Source organism: Hoplias malabaricus, chromosome Y, assembly GCF_029633855.1.
Source record: "Hoplias malabaricus isolate fHopMal1 chromosome Y, fHopMal1.hap1, whole genome shotgun sequence".
NCBI classification, from domain to species: Eukaryota; Metazoa; Chordata; class Actinopteri; order Characiformes; family Erythrinidae; genus Hoplias; species Hoplias malabaricus.
This window is the reverse complement of record NC_089820.1, coordinates 26502008-26522923: the sequence shown is the minus strand read 5'-3', so window position 1 is coordinate 26522923 and position 20916 is coordinate 26502008. Positions and strand designations below refer to the sequence as shown.

General features: G+C 48.8%; 1 protein-coding gene across 7 annotated transcripts in view; it reads right to left on the bottom strand.

Annotated features, from left to right (window-relative positions):
• Window positions 1-14997, bottom strand: part of fbrsl1 (fibrosin-like 1) — a 608817-nt gene extending 593820 nt beyond the window's left edge. For all 7 annotated transcript variants that reach the window (XM_066656081.1, XM_066656086.1, XM_066656083.1 and 4 more), the window contains exon 1: window positions 13922-14997. In XM_066656081.1, coding sequence (XP_066512178.1) covers window positions 13922-14230 — 309 coding nt within the window. In that variant the 5' untranslated portion in view covers window positions 14231-14997. The remainder of the gene's footprint in view (window positions 1-13921) is intronic.
• Between the last annotated feature and the right edge of the window lie 5919 nt (window positions 14998-20916).

Here is a 20916-nt window from a genome sequence, read left to right as displayed (position 1 = left end):
GAACCAAAGTTAACACAACTCAGATCATAACAGAACCCAACAGAACCCAGATCATAACAGAACCAATCCCAGCACAACCCAGATCATAAAAGAACCAAACCCAACACAACCCAACAGCACCCAGATCATAACAGAACCCAACACAACCCAGGTCATAAAAGAACCAAACTTAACAAAACTCAGATCATAACAGAACCCAACAGAATCCAGGTCATAACAGAACCAAACCCAACACAGCCCAGATCATAACAGAACCCAGGTCATAACAGAACCAAAACCCAACAGAACCCAGATCATAATAGAACTAAACCCAACAGAACCTAGATCATAACAGAAACACACCCAAAAAAAACCAACAGAACCCAGATCATAACAGAACCAACCCCAACACAACCCAGATCATAACAGAACCAGACCCAACACATCCCAGATCATAAAAGAACCCAGGTCATAATAGAACCAAACCCAACAAAACCCAACAGAGCCCAGATCATAAGAGAAACACACCCAAAAAAACCCAACAGAACCCAGGTCATAACAGAACCAAACCCAACACAGCCCAGATCATAACAGAACCCAGGTCATAACAGAACCAAAACCCAACAGAACCCAGATCATAATAGAACTAAACCCAACACAACCCAACAGAACCTAGATCATAACAGAAACACACCCAAAAAAACCCAACAGAACCCAGATCATAACAGAACCAACCCCAACACAACCCAGATCATAACAGAACCAGACCCAACACATCCCAGATCATAAAAGAACCCAGGTCATAATAGAACCAAACCCAACAAAACCCAACAGAGCCCAGATCATAAGAGAAACACACCCAAAAAAACCCAACACATCCCAGATAATAACAGAACCCAGGTCATAATAGAACCAAACCCAACACAACCCAACAGAACCCAGATCATAACAGAAACACACCCAAAAAAAACTAACAGAACCCAGATCATAACAGAACCAACCCCAACACAACCCAGGTCATAACAGAACCAGACCCAACACAACCCAACAGCACCCAGATCATAACAGAACCCAACAGAACCCAGGTCATAATAAAACAAACCCAACACAACTCAGATCCTAACAGAACCCAACAGAACCCAGGTCATAACAGAACCAAACCTAACACAACTCAGATCATAACAGAACCCAACAGAACCCAGGTCATAAAAGAACCAAACCCAACACATCCCAGATCATAACAGAACCCAGGTCATAATAGAACCAAACCCAACACAACCCAACAGAACCCAGATCATAACAGAACCACACCCAAAAAAACCCAACAGAACCCAGATCATAACAGAACCCAGGTCATAACAGAACCAAAACCAACACAACCCAACAGAACCCAGATCATAACAGAACCAAACCCAACAGAACCCAGATCATAGCAGAACCCAACAAGAGACTGTCGGTTCTGACTCAAACACAACGTTTCACCTTAAAAGACGCAGAACTTCTGAACATAAACTAACTGCGTATCCCCAGAATCACAGAGGTCTCCTTTAAGCCCCAGGTCACTGAGACCCACACATAAAGAGCTGCTTGTTGTTCGAGGAGCTAAAGTAAAGCGTTTGCTGAGTGTGCAGCTGAACTGTGGAATAATCTTCCTGGAAATTACTCTCCGAGTCCTACCCTCTTTTATTCTGCAGCTTTCTTTAACTGTCATCGTGGCCCATGTAGTTTGTATTTTTATTGGTCTTTTGTTGCTATTTTTTGTCTGATTTACATAATTTTATGTGAAGCACTTTAAAGAGTTGTGTCTTGTGTTCTCTTTAAAACAAACACAGAGGTTTAATCCTAAATCCCTCCATCCTCCGTCTGTAGTGCACTACACACGTCCTGAAACGACTGAATCTAGATGTTAACAGTGCAGTATATATTTCTAACACACATCATTTCTATTTATTCATCTGTGTGAATCTGAACTCTAGTGCTGTCTGTGTGTGTACAGTGTAGTTCGTGACTGATGTAGTTCACTGTAGAGGGAGCGAGGAGCTGTGTGTGTACAGTGTAGTTTATGACTGATGTAGTTCACTGTAGAGGGAGCGAGGAGCTGTGTGTGTACAGTGTAGTTTGTGACTGATGTAGTTCACTGGAGTGGGGGCGAGGAGCTGTGTGTGTACAATGTAGTTTGTGACTGATGTAGTTCACTGTAGAGGGAGCGAGGAGCTGTGTGTGTACAGTGTAGTTCGTGACTGATGTAGTTCACTGTAGAGGGAGCGAGGAGCTGTGTGTGTACAGTGTAGTTCGTGACTGATGTAGTTCACTGTAGAGGGAGCGAGGAGCTGTGTGTGTACAGTGTAGTTTGTGACTGATGTAGTTCACTGTAGAGGGAGAGAGGAGCTGTGTGTGTACAGTGTAGTTTATGACTGATGTAGTTCACTGTAGAGGGAGCGAGGAGCTGTGTGTGTACAGTGTAGTTTGTGACTGATGTAGTTCACTGTAGAGGGAGCGAGGAGCTGTGTGTGTACAGTGTAGTTTGTGACTGATGTAGTTCACTGTAGAGGGAGCGAGGAGCTGTGTGTGTACAGTGTAGTTTGTGACTGATGTAGTTCACTGTAGAGGGAGCGAGGAGCTGTGTGTGTACAGTGTAGTTTGTGACTGATGTAGTTCACTGTAGAGGGAGCGAGGAGCTGTGTGTGTACAGTGTAGTTTGTGACTGATGTAGTTCACTGTAGAGGGAGCGAGGAGCTGTGTGTGTACAGTGTAGTTTGTGACTGATGTAGTTCACTGTAGAGGGAGCGAGGAGCTGTGTGTGTACAGTGTAGTTTGTGACTGATGTAGTTCACTGTAGAGGGAGCGAGGAGCTGTGTGTGTACAGTGTAGTTTGTGACTGATGTAGTTCACTGTAGAGGGAGCGAGGAGCTGTGTGTGTACAGTGTAGTTCGTGACTGATGTAGTTCACTGTAGAGGGAGCGAGGAGCTGTGTGTGTACAGTGTAGTTTGTGACTGATGTAGTTCACTGTAGAGGGAGAGAGGAGCTGTGTGTGTACAGTGTAGTTTGTGACTGATGTAGTTCACTGTAGAGGGAGCGAGGAGCTGTGTGTGTACAGTGTAGTTCGTGACTGATGTAGTTCACTGTAGAGGGAGCGAGGAGCTGTGTGTGTACAGTGTAGTTTGTGACTGATGTAGTTCACTGTAGAGGGAGCGAGGAGCTGTGTGTGTACAGTGTAGTTCGTGACTGATGTAGTTCACTGTAGAGGGAGCGAGGAGCTGTGTGTGTACAGTGTAGTTTGTGACTGATGTAGTTCACTGTAGAGGGAGAGAGGAGCTGTGTGTGTACAGTGTAGTTTATGACTGATGTAGTTCACTGTAGAGGGAGCGAGGAGCTGTGTGTGTACAGTGTAGTTTGTGACTGATGTAGTTCACTGTAGAGGGAGCGAGGAGCTGTGTGTGTACAGTGTAGTTCGTGACTGATGTAGTTCACTGTAGAGGGAGCGAGGAGCTGTGTGTGTACAGTGTAGTTCGTGACTGATGTAGTTCACTGTAGAGGGAGCGAGGAGCTGTGTGTGTACAGTGTAGTTCGTGACTGATGTAGTTCACTGTAGAGGGAGCGAGGAGCTGTGTGTGTACAGTGTAGTTTGTGACTGATGTAGTTCACTGTAGAGGGAGAGAGGAGCTGTGTGTGTACAGTGTAGTTTATGACTGATGTAGTTCACTGTAGAGGGAGCGAGGAGCTGTGTGTGTACAGTGTAGTTTGTGACTGATGTAGTTCACTGTAGAGGGAGCGAGGAGCTGTGTGTGTACAGTGTAGTTTGTGACTGATGTAGTTCACTGTAGAGGGAGCGAGGAGCTGTGTGTGTACAGTTTAGTTCGTGACTGATGTAGTTCACTGTAGAGGGAGCGAGGAGCTGTGTGTGTACAGTGTAGTTCGTAACTGATGTAGTTCACTTTAGAGGGAGCGAGGAGCTGTGTGTGTACAGTGTAGTTCGTGACTGATGTAGTTCACTGTAGAGGGAGAGAGGAGCTGTGTGTGTACAGTGTAGTTTATGACTGATGTAGTTCACTGTAGAGGGAGCGAGGAGCTGTGTGTGTACAGTGTAGTTTGTGACTGATGTAGTTCACTGTAGAGGGAGAGAGGAGCTGTGTGTGTACAGTGTAGTTTGTGACTGATGTAGTTCACTGTAGAGTGAGCGAGGAGCTGTGTGTGTACAGCGTAGTTTGTGACTGATGTAGTTCACTGTAGAGGGAGTGAGGAGTGTGTGATGTCAGTGTTTCAGAAAAGATCAGTTTTCCTCCTCCACACAGAACAGAGACCATAGCGTCTCCACAGACCTCCTCCTGGGAGAGCGATTAGACAAACCTTAATTTTCATTGACATACAGCACTGTGTTCAAGGGATGGAAGGAAAAATCTCCCAAGAATATCAACTTCTAAAAATGTCTGGATCTGTGTGAATGGGGCCTGAGGGACGGCTGATCCGCACCAGCACAACACACACTCACACACCACCACCACGTCAGTGTCACTGTCTCTTTCTCACTCTCTTCATCTCTGCCATCATCATTTAAGTTCCATCATCTATAAATACCTCTATAACTACACAATCAATCCACCGTGTGACACCGACCCCAAACAGGAACACATGGCTTTATTTTATATGATGAAACTGTCCTGACGTGTCCTAACATGACCTAACGTGCCCTAATGTGTCCTAACATGACCTAATGTGTCCTAACATGACCTAATGTATCATAACATGACCTAATGTGTCCTAATGTGTCCTAACATGACCTAATGTGTCCTAACATGACCTAATGTGTCCTAACATGACCTAATGTGTCCTAATGTGTCCTAACATGACCTAATGTGTCCTTACATGACCTAATGTGTCCTAACATGACCTACAGTGTCCTAATCAACTTAACGTGACCTAACGCATTCTAACAAATCCTAATGTGACATAACATGTCCCACTTGGTCTAACAAGTCCTAACATGACCCAATGTGTCCTACCATGGTTTCAAAAGACCTGACATGTCCTAACATGGTCTAAAATGTTTTAATGTGAACACGGCCTAACATGTTTGAACAAGATGCTGGTGTATCAACATTAATCTCCCAAGGCTATGTTGATACCACTTTACGTTTTATGATGTAAAATTCCCAAATCCTCACAAGACAAATCTTAACAGACTATAAGAACACTAATACACACAACTCAAGCTACCAAAACATACTATGAAACAGAATGAATAGCTTTACATAACAGACCTAAACGTGACCACCATTACACCCCCCACCCCGACATAACAAATCATTATTTAAGGTCTATCATGACACAGTATGATACAAGCATCAGACATGCCTTCACACTGCATGACATAAGACACAACTCAAACATCAGGACATAACTTCATTAAACAGGTCCTTGGTCCTGCCCACCATCTCAGCGCACCAGACAAAGCATAACACAACATAAGATGACTCTCAACTCAGAAAACTCCAACAGGTCGCCTGTCTTCATCAGTAATGTCAGTCTCTTGGTCGTGCCCCTGTCTGGCTGCTGTTCGGCCCTGTTCTCAAGCGAACCGCCTGCTCTCACTGCTATAGTGTGTGAGGGGCTCCAATGGTTCACACCAGTTGCAGCATATCAATTACTTGATTTTTTTAACCTGAATTTGGACATAATCGTGCAGTGTAAACTCTTTACCAACTCAAATCTGTACAAGGTCCATCAACAGCCAATGAGAATACAGCACAGAAAGTAAACATAGGCTCGTGCCGGGGACCTCTGCAGTGAGGATGAATTAAATGACAAAAGCAAGACATCACATAGTGAAATATGCACATGTCCACAAATGACCAGTGTTCCTGTAAAAGAAACAACACAGTGGGACACAGATCACACTCCATTCCACTTTAAATGATGCAGCACAGTGGAGCTCGCTTCTGCTACCGCTGATGTTTCTGAACCATTTAAGATGGAAAACAGCCTTGAGTATGGGGCCAGCCTGGGCCTAATGGTTAGTGACAGGGTTTGGTACCGGAAGGTTGCTGGTTCGATCCCCAGGACCGGCGGGGAACATCCACGGCTGAAGTGCCCTTGAGCAAGGCACTGAACCCCCAAATACTCCCCAGGATGACTTTTCGTCGCTCTGGGTGTGTGTTCACACCCCTTAGTAAACTAGAGTGTGTGTGTGTGCTCACTGCCACAGATGGGTTAAATGCAGAAGACATATTCTCCGCAATGTGTAGAGACTGCACTGAACCCATCCACAACTCAAACTCATTTTTACATTGTACCTAGACAAAGAGCTTCCCCAGTCGTGTAGTGCGTCGTTCCCCAGCCGTGTAGTGCGTCGTTCCTCAGTTGTGTAGTGTGTCGTTCCCCAGTCGTGTAGTGCGTCGTTCTCCAGTCGTGTAGTGCGTCGTTCCCCAGTCGTGTAGTGCGTCGTTCCCCAGTCGTGTAGTAGTGCGACGTTCTCCAGTCGTGTAGTGCGTCGTTCCCCAGTCGTGTAGTAGTGCGTCATTCTCCAGTCGTGTAGTGCGACGTTCCCCAGTCGTGTAGTGCGTCGTTCCCCAGTCGTGTAATAGTGCAACGTTCTCCAGTCGTGTAGTGCGTCGTTCCCCAGTCGTGTAGTGCGTCGTTCTCCAGTCGTGTAGTGCATCGTTCTCCAGTCATGTAGTAGTGCGTCGTTCTCCAGTCGTGTAGTAGTGCATCATTCTCCAGTCGTGTAGTAGAGCGTCGTTCCCCAGTCGTGTAGTGCGTCGTTCTCCAGTCGTGTAGTGCATCGTTCTCCAGTCATGTAGTAGTGCGTCGTTCTCCAGTCGTGTAGTAGTGCGTCATTCTCCAGTCGTGTAGTGCGTCATTCTCCAGTCGTGTAGTGCATCGTTCTCCAGTCGTGTAGTGCGCCGTTCTCCAGTCGTGTAGTGCGTCGTTCTCCAGTCGTGTAGTGCGTCGTTCTCTAGTCGTGTAGTAGTACATCGTTCTCCAGTCGTGTAGTGCGTCATTCTCCAGTCGTGTAGTGCAACGTTCTCCAGTCGTGTAGTAGTGCGTCATTCTCCAGTCGTGTAGTGCATCGTTCTCCAGTCGTGTAGTGCGCCGTTCTCCAGTCGTGTAGTGCGTCGTTCTCCAGTCGTGTAGTGCGTCGTTCTCCAGTCGTGTAGTAGTGCATCATTCTCCAGTCGTGTAGTGCGTCATTCTCCAGTCGTGTAGTGCATCGTTCTCCAGTCGTGTAGTGCGTCGTTCTCCAGTCGTGTAGTGCGCCGTTCTCCAGTCGTGTAGTAGTGTGTCGTTCTCCAGTCGTGTAGTTCGTCGTTCTCCAGTTGTGTAGTAGTGCATCATTCTCCAGTCGTGTAGTGCGTTATTCTCCAGTCATGTAGTGCATCGTTCTCCAGTCGTGTAGTAGTGCGTCATTCTCCAGTCGTGTAGTGCATCGTTCTCCAGTCGTGTAGTGCGCCGTTCTCCAGTCGTGCAGTAGTGTGTCGTTCTCCAGTCGAGTAGTTCGTCGTTCTCCAGTTGTGTAGTAGTGCATCATTCTCCAGTCGTGTAGTGCGTTATTCTCCAGTCATGTAGTTCATCGTTCTCCAGTCGTGTAGTAGTGCGTCATTCTCCAGTCGTGTAGTGCATCGTTCTCCAGTCGTGTAGTGCGTCGTTCTCCAGTCATGTAGTGCGTCGTTCCCCAGTCGTGTAGTGCGTCGTTCCCCAGTCGTGTAGTGCATCGTTCCCCAGTCGTGTAGTGCAACATTCCACAGTCGTGTAGTGCGTCAATCCCCAGTCATGTAGTAGTGCGACGTTCTCCAGTCGTGTAGTGCGACGTTCCCCAGTCGTGTAGTGCGCTGTTCAACAGTCGTGTAGTACTGCATCATTCTCCAGTCGTGTAGTGCGTCATTCTCCAGTCGTGTAGTGCATCGTTCTCCATTCGTGTAGAGCATCGTTCTCCAGTCGTGTAGTGCGTCGTTCCCCAGTCGTGTAGTGCGTCATTCTCCAGTCGTGTAGTAGTGCGTCATTCTCCAGTCGTGTAGTAGTGCGTCATTCTCCAGTCGTGTAGTGCGTCGTTCCCCAGTCGTGTAGTGCTTCGTTCCCCAGTCGTGTAGTGCGTCGTTCCCCAGTCGTGTAGTGCGTCGTTCTTCAGTCGTGTAGTGCGTCGTTCCCCAGTCGTGTAGTGCGACGTTCCCCAGTCGTGTAGTGCGTCGTTCCCCAGTCGTGTAGTAGTGCGACGTTCTCCGGTCGTGTAGTGCGTCGTTCCCCAGTCGTGTAGTAGTGCGTCATTCTCCAGCCGTGTAGTGCGTCGTTCCCCAGTCATGTAGTGCATCGTTGTCCAGTCATGTAGTAGTGTGTCGTTCCCCAGTCGTGTAGTGCGACGTTCCCCAGTCGTGTAGTGCACCGTTCTCCAGTCGTGCAGTAGTGCATCATTCTCCAGTCGTGTAGTGCGTCGTTCTCCAGTTGTGTAGTAGTGCATCATTCTCCAGTCATGTAGTGCGTCATTCTCCAGTCATGTAGTAGTGCGTCATTCTCCAGTCGTGTAGTAGTGCGTCGTTCTCTAGTCATGTAGTAGTGCGTCATTCTCCAGTCGTGTAGTGCGTCATTCTCCAGTTGTGTAGTGCATCATTCTCCAGTCGTGTAGTAGTGCGTCGTTCCCCAGTCGTGTAGTGCGTCGTTCTCCAGTCGTGTAGTGCGTTGTTCTCCAGTCATGTAGTAGTGTGTCGTTCTCCAGTCGTGTAGTAGTGCATCATTCTCCAGTCGTGTAGTCCGCTGTTCACCAGTCATGTAGTAGTGCATCATTCTCCAGTCGTGTAGTGCGTCATTCTCCAATCGTGTAGTGCATCGTTCTCCAGTCGTCTAGTGCATCGTTCTCCAGTCGTGTAGTTCGTCGTTCCCCAGTCGTGTAGTGCGTCATTCTCGAGTCATGTAGTGCGTCATTCTCCAGTCGTGTAGTAGTGCGTCATTCTCCAGTCGTGTAGTAGTGCGTCATTCTCCAGTCGTGTAGTGCGTCATTCTCCAGTCGTGTAGTGCATCGTTCTCCAGTCGTGTAGTAGTGCGTCATTCTCCAGTCGTGTAGTGCGCCGTTCTCCAGTCGTGTAGTGCATTATTCTCCAGTCATGTAGTGCATCGTTCTCCAGTCGTGTAGTAGTGCGTCATTCTCCAGTCGTGTAGTGCATCGTTCTCCAGTCGTGTAGTGCGCCGTTCTCCAGTCGTGCAGTAGTGTGTCGTTCTCCAGTCGAGTAGTTCGTCGTTCTCCAGTTGTGTAGTAGTGCATCATTCTCCAGTCGTGTAGTGCGTTATTCTCCAGTCATGTAGTGCATCGTTCTCCAGTCGTGTAGTAGTGCGTCATTCTCCAGTCGTGTAGTGCATCGTTCTCCAGTCGTGTAGTGCGTCGTTCTCCAGTCATGTAGTGCGTCGTTCCCCAGTCGTGTAGTGCGTCGTTCCCCAGTCGTGTAGTGCATCGTTCCCCAGTCGTGTAGTGCAACATTCCACAGTCGTGTAGTGCGTCAATCCCCAGTCATGTAGTAGTGCGACGTTCTCCAGTCGTGTAGTGCGACGTTCCCCAGTCGTGTAGTAGTGCGACGTTCTCCAGTCGTGTAGTGCATCATTCTCCAGTCGTGTAGTAGTGCGTCGTTCCCGAGTCGTGTAGTGCGTCGTTCTCCAGTCGTGTAGTGCATCGTTCTCCAGTCATGTAGCAGTGAGTCGTTCTCCAGTCGTGTAGTAGTGCGTCGTTCTCTAGTCATGTAGTACTGCGTCATTCTCCAGTCGTGTAGTGCGTCATTCTCCAGTTGTGTAGTGCATCATTCTCCAGTCGTGTAGTAGTGCGCCGTTCTCTAGTCGTGTAGTAGTGCGTCATTATCCAGTTGTGTAGTGCATCATTCTCCAGTTGTGTAGTAGTGCGTCGTTCCCCAGTCGTGTAGTGCGTCGTACTCCAGTCGTGTAGTGCGTTGTTCTCCAGTCATGTAGTAGTGTGTCGTTCTCCAGTCGTGTAGTAGTGCATCATTCTCCAGTCGTGTAGTCCGCTGTTCACCAGTCATGTAGTAGTGCATCATTCTCCAGTCGTGTAGTGCGTCATTCTCCAATCGTGTAGTGCATCGTTCTCCAGTCGTCTAGTGCATCGTTCTCCAGTCGTGTAGTAGTGCATCATTCTCCAGTCGTGTAGTGCGTCATTCTCCAGTCGTGTAGTGCATCGTTCTCCAGTCGTGTAGTAGTGCGTCATTCTCCAGTCGTGTAGTGCGCCATTCTCCAGTCGTGTAGTGCGTCGTTCTCCAGTCGTGTAGTGCATCGTTCTCCAGTCGTGTAGTGCGTCGTTCCCCAGTCGTGTAGTGCGTCGTTCCCCAGTCGTGTAGTGCGTCGTTCTCCAGTCGTGTAGTGCGTCATTCCCCAGTCGTGTAGTGCGACGTTCCCCGGTCGTGTAGTGCGTCGTTCCCCAGTCATGTAGTAGTGCGAAGTTCTACAGTCATGTATTAGTGCGTCGTTCTCCCGTCGTGTAGTGCATCGTTCTCCAGTCATGTAGTAGTGTGTCATTCCCCAGTCGTGTAGTAGTACGTCATTCTCCAGTCGTTTAGTGCGTCATTCTCCAGTCGTGTAGTGCATCGTTCTCTGGTCGTGTAGTAGTGCGTCATTCTCCAGTCGTGTAGTGCGTCATTCTCCAGTCGTGTAGTGCGTCATTCTCCAGTCGTGTAGTGCATCATTCTCCAGTCATGTAGTAGTGCGTCGTTCCCCAGTCGTGTAGTGCGTCGTTCTCCAGTCATGTAGTGCATCGTTCTCCAGTCATGTAGCAGTGCGTCGTTCTCCAGTCGTGTAGTAGTGCGTCGTTGTCTAGTCATGTAGTAGTGCGTCGTTCTCCAGTCGTGTAGTGCGTTGTTCTCCAGTGATGTAGTAGTGTGTCGTTCTCCAGTCGTGTAGTAGTGCATCATTCTCCAGTCGTGTAGTGCGCTGTTCACCAGTCATGTAGTAGTGCATCATTCTCCAGTCGTGTAGTGCGTCATTCTCCAATCGTGTAGTGCATCGTTCTCCAGTCGTCTAGTGCATCGTTCTCCAGTCGTGTAGTAGTGCATCATTCTCCACGTCATTCTCCAGTCGTGTAGTGCATCGTTCTCCAGTCGTGTAGTGCGTCGTTCCCCAGTCGTGTAGTGCGTCGTTCCCCAGTCGTGTAGTGCGTCGTTCTCCAGTCGTGTAGTGCGTCATTCCCCAGTCGTGTAGTGCGACGTTCCCCGGTCGTGTAGTGCGTCGTTCCCCAGTCATGTAGTAGTGCGAAGTTCTACAGTCATGTATTAGTGCGTCGTTCTCCCGTCGTGTAGTGCATCGTTCTCCAGTCATGTAGTAGTGTGTCATTCCCCAGTCGTGTAGTAGTACGTCATTCTCCAGTCGTTTAGTGCGTCATTCTCCAGTCGTGTAGTGCATCGTTCTCTGGTCGTGTAGTAGTGCGTCATTCTCCAGTCGTGTAGTGCGTCATTCTCCAGTCGTGTAGTGCGTCATTCTCCAGTCGTGTAGTGCATCATTCTCCAGTCATGTAGTAGTGCGTCGTTCCCCAGTCGTGTAGTGCGTCGTTCTCCAGTCATGTAGTGCATCGTTCTCCAGTCATGTAGCAGTGCGTCGTTCTCCAGTCGTGTAGTAGTGCGTCGTTGTCTAGTCATGTAGTAGTGCGTCGTTCTCCAGTCGTGTAGTGCGTTGTTCTCCAGTGATGTAGTAGTGTGTCGTTCTCCAGTCGTGTAGTAGTGCATCATTCTCCAGTCGTGTAGTGCGCTGTTCACCAGTCATGTAGTAGTGCATCATTCTCCAGTCGTGTAGTGCGTCATTCTCCAATCGTGTAGTGCATCGTTCTCCAGTCGTCTAGTGCATCGTTCTCCAGTCGTGTAGTTCGTCGTTCCCCAGTCGTGTAGTGCGTCATTCTCGAGTCGTGTAGTGCGTCATTCTCCAGTCGTGTAGTAGTGCGTCATTCTCCAGTCGTGTAGTAGTGCGCCATTCTCCAGTCGTGTAGTGCGTCATTCTCCAGTCGTGTAGTGCATCGTTCTCCAGTCGTGTAGTAGTGCATCATTCTCCACGTCATTCTCCAGTCGTGTAGTGCATCGTTCTCCAGTCGTGTAGTGCGCCGTTCTCCAGTCGTGTAGTGCGTCGTTCTCCAGTCGTGTAGTGCGTCGTTCTCCAGTCGTGTACTAGTGTGTCGTTCTCCAGTCGTGTAGTAGTGTGTCGTTCTCCAGTCGTGTAGTTCGTCATTCTCCAGTCGTGTAGTAGTGCATCATTCTCCAGTCGTGTAGTGCGTTATTCTCCAGTTATGTAGTGCATCGTTCTCCAGTCGTGTAGTAGTGCGTCATTCTCCAGTCGTGTAGTGCATCGTTCTCCAGTCGTGTAGTGCGTCGTTCCCCAGTCGTGTAGTGTGTCGTTCCCCAGTCGTGTAGTGCGTCGTTCCCCAGTCGTGTAGTGCGTCGTTCCCCAGTCGTGTAGTGTGTCATTCCCCAGTCGTGTAGTGCGACGTTCCCCAGTCGTGTAGTGCGTCGTTCCCCAGTCGTGTAGTAGTGCGAAGTTCTCCAGTCGTGTAGTGCGTCGTTCCCCAGTCGTGTAGTGCGTCGTTCTCCAGTCGTGTAGTGCGTCATTCCTCAGTCATGTAGTGCGACGTTCCCCAGTTGTGTAGTGCGTCGTTCCCCAGTCGTGTAGTAGTGCGACGTTCTCCAGTCGTGTAGTTCGTCGTTCCCCAGTCGTGTAGTACTGCATCATTCTCCAGTCGTGTAGTGCGTCGTTCTCCAGTCGTGTAGTAGTACATCATTCTCTAGTCGTGTAGTGCGTCATTCTCCAGTCGTGTAGTGCGTCGTTCTCCAGTCATGTAGTAGTACATCATTCTCTAGTCGTGTAGTGCGTCATTCTCCAGTCGTGTAGTGCACCGTTCTCCAGTCATGTAGTAGTGTGTCGTTCTCCAGTCGTGTAGTAGTGCATCATTCTCCAGTCGTGTAGTGTGTCATTCTCCAGTTGTGTAGTAGTGCATCATTCTCCAGTCGTGTAGTGCGTCATTCTCCAGTAATGTAGTGCATCGTTGTCCAGTCATGTAGTAGTGTGTCATTCCCCCATCGTGTAGTGCATCGTTCTCCAGTCATGTAGTAGTGTGTCGTTCCCCAGTAGTGTAGTAGTGCGTCATTCTCCAGTCGTGTACTGCATCGTTCTCCAGTCGTGTAGTGCGCCGTTCTCCAGTCGTGTAGTGCGTCGTTCTCCAGTCATGTAGTAGTGTGTCGTTCTCCAGTCGTGTAGTAGTGCGTCGTTCTCCAGTCGTGTAGTGCATCGTTCTCCAGTCGTGTAGTAGTGCATCATTCTCCAGTCGTGTAGTGCGTCATTCTCCAGTCGTGTAGTGCATCGTTCTCCAGTCGTGTAGTAGTGCGTCATTATCCAGTCGTGTAGTGCATCGTTCTCCAGTCGTGTAGTGCGTCGTTCCCCAGTCGTGTAGTGTGTCATTCTCCAGTCGTGTAGTGCTTCGTTCTCCAGTCGTGTAGTAGTGCGTCATTCTCCAGTCGTGTAGTGCGTCGTTCTCCAGTCGTGTAGTGCGTCGTTCTCCAGTCGTGTAGTGCGTCATTCTCCAGTCGTGTAGTGCGTCGTTCTCCAGTCGTGTAGTAGTGCGTCATTCTCCAGTCGTGTAGTAGTGCGTCATTCTCCAGTCGTGTAGTAGTGCGTCATTCTCCAGTCGTGTAGTGCGTCATTCTCCAGTCGTGTAGTGCGTCATTCTCCAGTCGTCCAATTATGGAGTCTATGCCTGACATTATATTACATGTAAATGTCGTCAAAAAACTGCTGTGTGGTGTGAGATTTGAAGTCTGCTCATAATCCGCCCTGAGTGTATAGCTGTGTAGCATATCCAAGGCTTAAAAGTGCCTACTATCTGCACTGCTGCTCTTTGCGCTGTATGCTGACTAGAGACTGCTGCTGCTTGGCCCTGCCCGCAGACTAACCCCATGCTCTCACCCCAGCTCCTCTGACACTCACCTCCAGCCTCTCCAGACTGAAGAAGCTGGTGATGGCGAACCCGTCGATGATGTCCTCCTCATCGTTTTCTTCATCGTCCAGTGAGGGTGATTCCTGCCGTTTCCGCCGAGGGTGATGATGCTGATGAAGAGGAAGTGGAGGGTGAGGAGCCTTACGCGCGGCTCTTTTTTGGCCCCGCCTCTTCACCCGCTTGTGCCCTGGCGCGCGCTTCTCTTGTTCCCGTTCGGATCCTGAGGAGGCGCTGGGGTCACGCATGGCACGCGCACGCAACGAGCGTGACCTGCGAGTCTGCTTGGGTCTGATCTCCATGTCTCCCTGGATGCACGTGCACGTTAAAATGCGTGTGGTTGTGTGCACCTATACAACACAGTGACCTTGGGGCGCGTGCCTGAACAGAAAAACGTGCAAAGGGAAACCATAAAAATCCTTGTGGAACCCCAACACATAGACACACACAGGAGTGCGCGCGCGCCCGCACGCACATGCACGCGCACACATGGGCGCGCACGTGCGCGCGCACAAACGTTTCTCGCTGCCTCCCGAGAACCCTAAAAACAGGTGCCTGGGGAAGAGGAAGAGCGGGAGAAAGTAATCCAGATGTTTATTTACTCAGTGCACGTGCATAACCCGGCCGTGCACGGCGGCGGCAGCAGCAGCAGCTGGTCCGGTGCATGCTTGCATGCGCGCGCACGCACGCACACACATGCACGAAGGCAGGCGCGCGCACGCTGGCACGAAACAACAACAACAGCAACAGCAGCAGCAGCAAAGATGATGACAACGGCGCTACCGGCCGCGAGACGGATCCGGAGGAGCTCGGGGCTCGTGAAGAAGTCCGTCCTCGCCGCACGCGCTGTTTGGAGCCTAACAAGTTTCAGCTGCGCCGCGTGCAACACGATCCCGATCCCTGTGCGCGTGTCGCGTCGCGTGCGTGACCCAGCAGCGGTCCAATCCCACAGCGCCGAGAAAAACACACGCAGACATAAGAGAACGTGTCCACTCCCACACACACACAGGGTCCACGCGCCTGCAGAGCGTTCAGTCTGCACCTCTCTCTCGCTCTCTCGCTCTCTCTCCCTCCCTCCCTCTCTCTCTCTCCCTCCCTCTCTCTCTCGCTCTCTCTCTCTCTCTCTCTCTCTGCACCGTGTATATCCACAGCCCTGAAAAACTGACGCACTTCCGCCACCTCACAGAGTGCCAGAGGAAGTGAAGTGAAGCTGGAGTCTCTCTCTCTCTCTTTCTCTCTCTCTCTCTCTCGGTGTGTGTGTGTGTGTCTCTCTCTCTGCTCACTTTTTCTTTTCCCCTCTTTTCAAGCTTCAGAATATTTTTCCTATTCTCTCTCAACACACGTTCTTAAACACCTCTCTCTTTCTCTCTCTCTCTCTCTCTCTTGCTCTCTCTCTCTCTCTCTCTCTCTCTCTCTCTCTCTCTCTCTTTACCCAACAATAAACAAACATAACCTGTTAGTTTTGGAGCAATTTTACAAATAAAAGAGCTGCAGCTGTCACCAGCCCCAGACAGTGAGCGTATATCAGTCCGCTGAAGTAAAAAGGCTGGCAACTCCACTGCTGCTCCACCATCAGACCACTCAGATTACTGCACTGTACGGGATCTAACTGATTATTAATCTCCTCAAACAGGTTTTACATCCACAGGGACTTTTATTCTGAAAAACAAACTAATACAAATATTACCAGCAGCTATGAGAGAGATAGTAATGAGTATGAGACTGATATAAAGTAATTAAATGATAAAAATGTTGATACTGTGCTGATTAAAAATTATTTACTAATATTTTTATAAATAATAACAAAAATAACCTAATGAAGGAAAAAAATGTAAATTGAACTGTGAAAGGAAAAGTGCTAAAATGTAGCATTTTGTGTAAAAATCTGTTTAATCACCGGGGGTCCTCCCTAAGCCCTCAGTCACCAACCGCAGTCCTCCCTGCTCTCAGGGAATACACCTCTGTGTTCACTCTTCAGTGGGCAAAATATTTCTGGGCGTGGCCTGAACGTTCATAACCACGTTATCACAGCTAACATCATAGTGTAGAGTAGCCGCCATGTTGGGGACCTCTTCATTAATCACTGATAGTAACTACTTTATTAAACTTTAAGCCAAACCCAGAGGAATACTTTAGGCGACAATCGCAATAAAACATTATCCTCCAAGAATCTGTTCACTCTCAGAGCGCAGGGACAGCGGGGTCTGATTATTCACCTGTAAACAGTGGGAAAACACTGAGACGGAGGAGTACGGGGCTTGTGTCTGTCGTCTCTTACACACTACAACAACACAGCAGTGAAATAAGACGATGACTGAAGCCTGTGTGTGATCTATGTGTGAATAACTCACTCAGATTCAGACAGAAGAGCAGAGACGGATTACAGTCTGACGCTAATAGTTTTACATTAGATCCTATGGTGAAAATGCTAAAGTGGCTAACAGAGAATAACAGTCCTTTTCTTCCCATTAAGCTCCACAGTGGGATCCTTTACCCCCCAACACAGAGAGACAGTGGGGGTCTGAATGTGTGAGTGCTGTGAGACTCTCTCCAGCGCAGGGAGAGGAGCTGTGTATGAGATAAATTTATTCATCTTTCACTTCTGTTTACATTAGCACTCGCTCCTCAATATGGCCCCGCCCCCACTCCCAAAATATCACCTGACTGCAGCCCATGGGTAAGAAGTTGTGTGCATGTTCAGGTCATGTGATGTTTATGAGCTGTGTGTGTGTGTAGCTGTGAACGGGGTCCTCACTCTGAGACCAGTGAGGGCTCTGTGAAAAGAGATGTGTGAAATGAACTTGATGATAGTTGGTGAATGAGTGTAATTATATCCCTCCGTTTTCTCTCCTCCTCCTGCACCTGTGCTCTGTTTATTCTCGTTCAGTCGTGACTGGCAGAGTTTAAGGTGGAACTGCAGAGATGTGGCAGGATTTGAGTTAGAAAAACAAACACAGCATTACACACTGCACCACATATACTCCCACCACTGAGAACAAACACTGACACATTGGTTTTTAGAGCCTTGTTGGGACATAGAGGGGTACCTCAGCTGCTCCTGGTGTGTAATCTCTGTAGTACAACCTGAAGTCTCTGGAGCAGCTGCACATTAGCCTTATCACACTATGCCCAATGCCAAGGTTCCACCACAGGGTAAAGCACATAGAACCCTCAAGACACACACACACACAAAGCACAGAATATCAGCATGACACAGAGACAACACACAGAACAATTACAGAACCCTCAGGATGTACACACACAGAACCCTCACAAATATACTGAACCCTCAGGACAGAGAAAGCACAGAGAACCCTCAGGACACAGAGAACACAGAGAACCCTCAGGACACTAAGAACACACACAAAAAACCCACAGGACACTAAGAACACACAGAGAACCCTAAGGACACTATGAACACACAAAGCACCCTCAGGACACAGAGAACACACACAGAACCCTCAGGACACAGAGAACACACACAGAACCCTCAGGACACAGAGAACACACACAGACAACCCCCAGGACACTGAGAACACACAGAGAACACACAGAATACAGAGGACACACAGAGAACCTTCAGGACACTAAGAACCCACAGAGAACCCTCAGGACACAGAGAACCCACAGAATACAGAGGATACACAGAGAACCCTCAGGATACTAAGAACCCACAGAGAACCCTCAGGACACTTAGAACCCACAGAGAACCCTCAGGACACTAAGAACCCACAGAGAACCCTCAGGACACAGAGAAAACACAGAGAACCCACAGAATACAGAGGATACAGAGAACCCTCAGGACACTAAGAACCCACAGAGAACCATCAGGACACAGAGAACACACAGAGAACCCTCAGGACACTGAGAACACAGAGAGAAACCCCAGGACACTGAGAACACAGAGAGAACCTTCAGGACACTAAGAACCCACAGAGAACCCTCAAGACACTATGAACACACAGAGAACCCTCAGGACACAGAGAACCCTCAAGACACTACGAACACACAGAGAACCCACAGAATACAGAGGATACACCGAGAACCCTCAGGACACTACGAATACACAGAGGACCCTTAGGACACATGTTATTTTGTGGAGTGAGACCAGAACAGCTTTGATCAGAGTGAGATTATCATGCAATAATGGCACTTCTGGGATATCTCTCAGCCAATCACACTGCAGGGGCGGGACTAACTGTGGTATAATTGTATATATGTAAAAGACAATCAGCAAATATACAGGGGGCTAGCTGTACGGAGCATTAACTGAAGCACAAAAACTATTGATTGCACCTTTAATCAGGAGTTGGATAATGGGCTGAATGTCCAGAAGTTTGTGGACAGTCCTGAGTCACTGTGAGGAGGACATCTGCTGTAACTCCCAGAGAAACTCCTGTAAAACAACAGCCCCAAGTCAGGGACCATGTTCTTATGGAGAACCTCATTATCTAGAACCAACAGAGAAGGGATCAGCAGATTTTTCCTGAAGCTTAAACCTTAAAGGACATTTCCTCTCCATCGATTCTCTCGCTCCTCTCCTCCGAGCAGAGTTCATCTTCTAAATTTAGTCCTGCTCTAAAGACCTTCATTAATTATAGATCTATCAGAGAGAGATGGGGGAGGGGAGAGAGAGAGAGAGAGAGAGAGAGAGAGAGAGAGAGAGAATGAAAGGAGAGGGAGAGAGTGGGTTATCCTGGATTTGGACGCCCCTGCAGTGGACAACGGGAGATATGGCCAGCGACGTAACTCTCTTTGATCTATAGAACACACACACACACACACACACTCACACACAAACACACACACACTGGCCCCCACCAACCGCAACACTGCCTGCCTTCACATTCAGAGCAGAAAGAAGTGTCCTCACTCTTGTGTGTGTGTGTGTGTGTGTGTGTGAGCATGTGGTTATCCACAGGATGTTGCCATAATAACAGGTTTCACCCACACAGCCATGTTCACTCATCCCTAAAGCACTAGCAGCTGCAAGGATTAGCGTGAACATATCAGGCAACCCCACAGTCCAGTTGGCGGGTTCCTTTTTAAGACCCTACATGGCTGGGTTGCCAGATCACTCCTCACTCAGCTCTCCGTCTAAACACCAGCGTTAGAGAGGAAATGTAGGAATGTGTGGGACATGGTCTGGCAACCCAGACATATAATTACCTCCAAAATCCCTCCTTCTGCTGCTCCAGACCTAGAGTGGGGTCATGGAACAGGGAGGATTTCTGGTGGTCATGTCCAAAACTGCTGCACCATTTAAGGTGGAATTAAAAATTCTCATTAGAAACTGCTTTAAGGTATGTCCTTGTTTGGAAAAGCAAGAAATGAAATGGGATTATCTGGAGCAGCTGCACATGAGCATAACAACACCAACTGTGTTCTCTGGAGTGATGGGGTTCCTCTGGTGTGTGGAACAGTGGAACTGTGTTATCTGGAGCGATGGGGTTCCTCTGGTGTGTGGAACAATGGAACTGTGTTCTCTGGAGTGATGGGGTTCCTCTGGTGTGTGGAACAGTGGAACTGTGTTCTCTGGAGTGATGGAGTTCCTCTGGTGTGTGGAACAGTGGAACTGTGTTATCTGGAGCGATGGGGTTCCTCTGGTGTGTGGAACAGTGGAACTGTGTTCTCTGGAGTGATGGGGTTCCTCTGGTGTGTGGAACAGTGGAACTGTGTTCTCTGGAGTGATGGGGTTCCTCTGGTGTGGAACAGTGGAACTGTGTTCTCTGGAGTGATGGGGTTCCTCTGGTGTGAGTTGGAGTGGTGAGTTTGATCCAGAGCTAATCCCCAACACCAGCCCCTGACCCTCACTGATGATTATGAGGCTGAACTCCATCAGATCATCACAGCTATGTTCTGGTGTGTGGTGTAAAGTTTTCCCTGATGTTGGAGGCTGCTCCTGCAGAAGGAAAATGATGTGAGCTCTGGGTGGTGTGTGAGTGGTTGACTGCGGAACATCAGTGACCCAGTGTTGTGTTTATGGTGTGAATGGATGAGGAATAATCACCTAATCATCCATTAAACACACAGAGCCCCTCCCCTCAGGCAGACGATGAAGGGCTCATTGGAAATGCAGTGCTTTGAGCAGAAATCAATGTGGCCTCAGTGTAATGTTCATAACCACAGCGCTCCACAATGAAGAGCTGTTATTGATCAGTGTTTACAGCAGACCTTGGGCCAAAGACCACAACAGAATCAACGTTTCATTACAGTGTAATTTATGTAAACAAACAAACAAACAAACAAACACTTTAAAATCCAATGTATCAGATCAATCACAGAGACACAAGTTCACTGAGATGAAACTCTGATCTCATCTTCTACCTCCCCAGACCTCACTGCTCCAACATTTACCCCACACCTCCAGACACGCCCACAGCTCCTTATATGGGCTTTCAGACATGCCCACAGCTCCTTATATGGGCTTCCAGACATGCCCACAGCTCCTTATATGGGCTTTCAGACACGCCCACAGCTCCTTATATGGGCTTTCAGACACGCCCACAGCTCCTTATATGGGCTTTCAGACACGCCCACAGCTCCTTATATGGGCTTCCAGACACATCCCACAGCTCTTTATATGGGCTTCCAGACACGTCCCACAGCTCCTTATATGAGCTTCTAGACACGGCCCACAGCTCCTTATATGGGCTTCCAGACACGTCCACAACTCCTTATATGGGCTTCCAGGCACGTCCCACAGCTCTTTATATGGGCTTCCAGACACGTCCCACAGCTCCTTATATGGGCTTCCAGACACGCCCACAACTCCTTATATGGGTTTCCAGACACGTCCCACAGCTCCTTATATGGGCTTCCAGACACGCCCACAACTCCTTATATGGGCTTCCAGACACGTCCCACAGCTCCTTATATGAGCTTCTAGACACGGCCCACAGCTCCTTATATGGGCTTCCAGACACGCCCACAACTCCTTATATGGGCTTCCAGGCACGTCCCACAGCTCTTTATATGGGCTTCCAGA